Raw genomic sequence first — 6,000 nt, 5'->3', positions numbered from 1 at the left:
CTCAGTTGGTTAAGCGACTGACTCTTGGTTTCAGCTCAGGTCATGATCTCAGGTTTGTGAGATGGAGCCCCACATCCGGCTCTGCGCTCAATGCAGAGTCTGCTTGTCCCTCTCCCTTTGCTCCTTCCCCCTACTTCTCTTGCTCTCTCTCAAATAAATAAATAAATAAAATCTTAAAAAATATTAGAGTCTGGGAAGATTCAAAATATCAAAATTTTCACAAGATTATACCTGTGAAAATAGGAAGGAAAAAGCAGATAACTGTAAAAGATTGGCTAACCTTTCAGAATTAATACAAAGTACGTTTTGGGAAAGCAAAGAAGATATTATATATATGCATAGAAATAGCACTTCGTCATCGGATAATCTAATTTTCCAAACTACCATAGTATTTGCAAGTGGGGAGACACACCATGAGGTCTCTAAAAAAACAAAAACAAAAACAAAAATAAAAAACAACAACAAAAAAACCCAAACAAATTTAAAGCAGTGTTCTGTTGTGTATATCATTATTAACATCCTTACCTCTGGAGCATTGTTTAGGTCAGACAATTTTATTTAAATAGCTATGTCTTAAAAAAAAAAAAAATCCAATCTGTTCTTTCACAGGGATATTGTGCACCAAGGACATATTATTATTTTTCCCTTTAGACTAAAGCAAAAGGACATGTTGAATTACATCCAGTTTGGATAAATAAAGTTAATAGAAGAATTAGAAGATTTCTCAGATCTGATATGCATTCTGAGACTAATAATTTATTTTAACTTAACACAAAAGGTCTTTTGGAGATACTAGGCTGATTCAATATACATATTTAAAGAGCAAAATGTTAATGCTAAATTTTGACAGGAAGCTGAAATGTAAAGTTGGAAGAGAATTTCTTATTTATACATGTATAATTTGGGGGCATCTTGATGATTCTGCTCTGCCCTTTTTTAATCTATTACCAAAAAAGAGACATTATTATTTACCTCTGAATCTTAATTACAGAGAGTTAGAAGTGACATGAATCAAAATAATGTTATCACTTTGAATAAATATGATTGTAGCACTTCTAAACACTGGATTCTCTAGTGTTAAAAATACCTTTATTTATATGGTTTTCTGATGCTAATAGTTGATTTCTACATATTTTAGCATTCTCATAGGTTTCAAGATTAGTATATCTTTCCATTTCTTGGAATTGCTATTAAATATGTGTCTCTTATAATTGCTGCTTTTCTGGCTTGTAAATTACTATGTTGGTTTCTGTGTTCTCCCAATATGTTACTGTTTTTTGTTTTTTTTTTACAAATATATGAACTTCAAAAGTATCCATTGTCACACAATTGGTGGGAAGCAGCATGATATGGTAGAACGGCTACTCTGACAGGGAGATAATCTAGCTAATGTCCAGACTCTGTGACAACTCAAATAGGTAAACTTGACAATTAAGAATAGAACTCTACAATCTTAACAGGTCATGGCTGATGATTTAGAAAAAATGGCCACTATTATTTCCTTTTCTGTTTCCATGCCCCTCTATATTATAGTTTTGCAGTTTTTCTATCAAGAGATGAAGATACTTCCAAACCTCTTGAATCTGGACTGGTCTTGTGACTTAGAATGGTTAAAAGGATATAGCAAAAATGACACTGGGCCAGTTGCAAGTCTCAGCATCATGATATTTTGCATGCTCCTGATTTCTCTTGGCACTCTGAGCAGTCACTATGTGAAAGAGCCCAGGGCCACAGAGGATGAGAGATCACTTGAACCAAGGCCGAGGCAGCCCACTTGTCTCAGCTAAGAATGTTCTCGACCAGCGTAGTCCCAGAAGACCCAGGAGCTGACCACAGATGTTATTCATCCAAGCCAAAACTAAAAGAACAGCCTGAGTGAGTCTACCCTGAATTGCCAACTTTCAGACTTGTCAACTAAATACATGGTTATTTCTTGCTTTAATCTACTTAGATTTGGGATGGTTTGTTACACAGCAAAAGCTAACTGACACACCAATATTAATAGATCTAGGTTGACTAAAAGAACATGTATCATTGAAATGGAAAGAACAATTTCAAAGGTTACTTCTAGTTTTGATATAACATTCTATATCACTTTTTCTTCTATTTCAATATAGCTTTTTTTAAACCAAATTTTAAATTTGAGAGAAAATAGGTATTTCAACCTTAATTTGTAAAGACTTAACTATACAGGAAATAAAAAATAACTATTCTTCATTGTTTATTGATGCAAAAATCATTTAATTGCATCCTTTTACAATAAAAATTTCATATTTGACCATTTATAATTAAAATATTAGTTCTGTTTAAAAATAGAGCTTGATGCATTTTTAAGGATTCTATATTAGCCATAGAAACTACCTTAAAATTTTTGTTTATCACTTAATAATTCAAATAACGTAAGTGTTATGCGTTTGAAAATTGCTTCACATATTGAAAAAAATAAAATGCCAATAGATTATCAATCAAAACTCATAAATAGAACACTTTACCTGCACAAGTATTTATGAGTGGCAGCAGAATTACCAGTTTCCATAGCAACCTCATTTCCACTTTCTAAGGTCAAAATTTCTCCCATACAATCAGCAGGAAAAAAAATGTCTATCTTCCAGTCAGTATCTCAAGAGTCTGAAAGAAACAAAATTGTCATGAAATGACAAAAATACAAACATGAATACTTAAAAATGTATACAAATTTTTGTTATTCAAAATAAAGCAACCTAAATGTCTACCTTTTATGTATATATATATTTTGCAAAGTTTCCATTTCAATTCATATTTCCATAATTTCAGTTCATACCTTAGATACACATGTCATTTGCTATGAGATTTGATGTAGTAGATAATGGGGTGGAATGCAATTCAATTGAATGTATTATATAGATTAAAACTTTCAGTAATATAATTTTGAGTTAAATGCTTTTGATGTGTTAATGAGGATTAAAAACATATTAAACCAACTCCTGTAATTCTGTTGCTGCTCTTATTTTTTATTCTATGCCATTAGAAATAGGATAAAATATTACTCCATCTTATATGTATTAACAGTGATTTTATAAATTTCATGGACTCTTCTAAGTTTTTTTATTACTATTTTTGAGAATATATTCATTAAGAAACACGATCTTTCCTAATGTTTGTACAACTAAAACTAATATTGTACTACAAAATTTGTGCAAGAAATGAATTTCTGAAAGTGTTATCTTTCAAATATGAGACATGCGTTTCCTGTGGTGTTACATCATAATTTTCTCTAATTTATTTTGACAGTTAAGCTATCTGATGATAAATGAAATTAAGATGAAGTGTTTTGTGTTCTTCACTTCAAAAGAGAAATCTAATAAGGAGACTCTTAAAACTCATGATCTCAAAAAAATATACAGAGAATAAGTTCAGAATACACTCAACTAGGTTACATTTGATAAAATGATATATATATCAAATGATAGGACCCTTTGGGAATTTTTAACTTACACATATATATTTCTTGTAACTTCAAATACTTTTGGAAATATGTGGACTTTACATGTGATGCTAGCAGATAATGAAATTTTGAACGTTTCCTGATATAGTTTTAAATTTTAAAACTCTTTTCTTTCTGTTGCTAATTACTTCAACTAAAGTAAAAAACTGACTATATTCAACTTAAAGTTTTTACAAAATCTAAGTTAAATGCTTTCAAATTTAATCAAGGAATAAAAATCCAAGGTAAAATAATTAATATTCAGTCCTGCCATCTTATGAGAGACACAGACATTTAACAAAAGAACAAAATCAAACACAGATATATACATTGGTGAATGTTTATGCATGGTAAATATGGTAATGTTTTGAACTAAAAAATGAAATCTATGAGATCTGTGGGCTGGGGTTCAAATAGCATTTTGAGCTGAAGCTTGAAGGACAGGTAGCTCTTAGCCAGGCAAAGAGTGGGTGTACATGGTATGGGGGGGTGTAGGTCTGGAGGGATTAAGATGGGTAAGGATGAGGAATGAGACTAGCAGTCTAAGCAAAAGGGAAAAAATAGGACATGGTCCTGAGGCAGGACTAAGTTTGCATTTTCAAAGACCTGAAAAAGAACCAGTTCATGACATCAGAAGGACAATGGCATGAGACAAGGTTGAAAAAGGAGAAAGAAGCTCAAATATGCAGGGCCTATAGGCCATGTTAACAAGTATGGATATCATACTTTCAAATTATAATTGAGGATTTTAAGCAGGACAGATGCAATTTAAATTACATCTTACAAACATCACTCTGTTTGCTGTGGTGGAGAATGGAAGGGATGGACTGAAACATGGACTTACACAGATAAATGATGAGGTTACTTTTGCAGTCTAAGAAAGGGATAATGACGGTTTTGACTAGAGTAGTGGAATCTAAGATAAAGATAATATGATCTCTGAATAGGCTTCCTTCCTGAAATCTCTTGTCCTCTCCATACATGGGAATATTACATGCAAAATTATCTTTCTAAAACAAAGATTTGGTTCAATTATGCCAGCATTCTGAAACCTTTGCTCATTCTCTACTGCATAACCATCTAAAGTTTTTGGAATGGTATTCAAGGTCTTATACAGTGAATTTCTATCTGTTCTTTTCCAGCCAGATTACTCAGTAAATACTTCCAGTATAGGCACAAGGATCTACTCTCTATTTACTCTGCATATGTATCATACACTGTCTCCGTATGGATGCTCTTTGACTTGCATAGAATTCCCCATTGGAGCATACATCTCTCTTAAAAACCATGTAATGGTAGCATGACCATACATCACTATTTTTCCCTGACAGTTTCTGTTTATTGAAATGTCAAAGCACAGGGGCGCCTGGGTGGCTCAGTCGTTAGGCATCTGCCTTCAGCTCAGGTCATGATCCCAGGGTCCTGGGATCGAGCCCCGCATCGGGCTCCTTGCTCTGTGGGAAGCCTGCTTCTCCCTCTCCCACTCCCCCTGCTTGTGTTCCCTCTCTCGCTGTCTCTCTCTCTCTGTCAAATAAATAAATAAAATCTTTGAAATGTCAAAGCACAAATAGTAACAGTACCTTTTTCCTCCTCCAAAAAAGTCCTAATTTACAAGATAAATTATATGACCAACTTATTTGATGGATATTCATTATTTTTCCAACCCAGCAATTCCTTCCCCTTCTTTTGATAAAAGCTCTGTGACCTTCTTTTGAGGAACCACTTCCCTAAACACCCTCAGTCCATATAATTGGAGTGGGATTGCCTCCACCTTCTAGCTCCAAGGATGAGGATGTAACCAGGGCATTGTCAATCAGAAATCCATTTAACTCACTGTAGTGTTTTATAAAAGGAGGGGGCACATAAGCCAAACCAATGACAGTCAAAACCAGGACCTTTGTCAATATTATTAAGATGATTAAGTTGCTAATATAAAAATCTGTTGATCCAATGTAATATAATATTTCACTAGGGCTGTCTTAACCCAATTTTGTAAACATGGTTAAAAACTCTCAATTCCCCTTGGCAGACAGTTTACTAAGTCCTCACCCCAACTATTTCTCTTACAGGATCTAATACTCCTGGGTTAAATTGCACACAAACCCAATTTCCAGCAGTGTCCAGATACCTAACATTCAGGAATGGTTCCTTCTTCCTTGGGCTGGTATAATTATTCAAAATACCCAATGTCACAGAAGCCCACAAAATCTAGCTAACCTTACCCCACCTGATATCCATGAGCTGCTTCACTCTCCTAGCTTGCTTATATCCTGTCCCTGGGTACACTCCCCTGCATGGCCCTTGTCTCATCTGGATCTGTAAGAAACAAGAGTTCTGCTTCATCTATCCCAGTTTTGTATATCTGAGTGTTATTGTGTTGTATTCTGCCATTCAAAAAACCTATAATCATACCTGATACCATGAAATTATGAAGCCATCTGTTATGCTTACACCCCTGGAATTTCCAGATGTGAACCAATAAAATGAAAATTTGCCTAATCCAGTTTGTGTTGTACGTTTATCTCTTGCAACCAAAA

At 34.0% G+C, this 6,000-nt stretch overlaps 1 protein-coding gene across 1 annotated transcript in view; it reads right to left on the bottom strand.

Annotated features, from left to right (window-relative positions):
* The window catches only part of LOC102729818 (contactin-6), a 679,553-nt gene that overhangs the window by 217,919 nt on the left and 455,634 nt on the right, over positions 1-6,000 (bottom strand). Inside the window, exon 5 of the mRNA XM_081820967.1 lies at positions 2,493-2,628. Within this exon, the coding sequence (XP_081677093.1) occupies positions 2,493-2,547 (55 nt within the window). The 5' untranslated portion in view covers positions 2,548-2,628. The remainder of the gene's footprint in view (positions 1-2,492; positions 2,629-6,000) is intronic.

The sequence above is a fragment of the Leptonychotes weddellii genome, chromosome 1 (assembly GCF_054177405.1).
Source record: "Leptonychotes weddellii isolate Sample4059 chromosome 1, ASM5417740v2, whole genome shotgun sequence".
NCBI lineage: Eukaryota > Metazoa > Chordata > Mammalia > Carnivora > Phocidae > Leptonychotes > Leptonychotes weddellii.
Note: the sequence above shows the minus strand (reverse complement) of the source record. Positions and strands in the feature narration are given on the sequence as shown.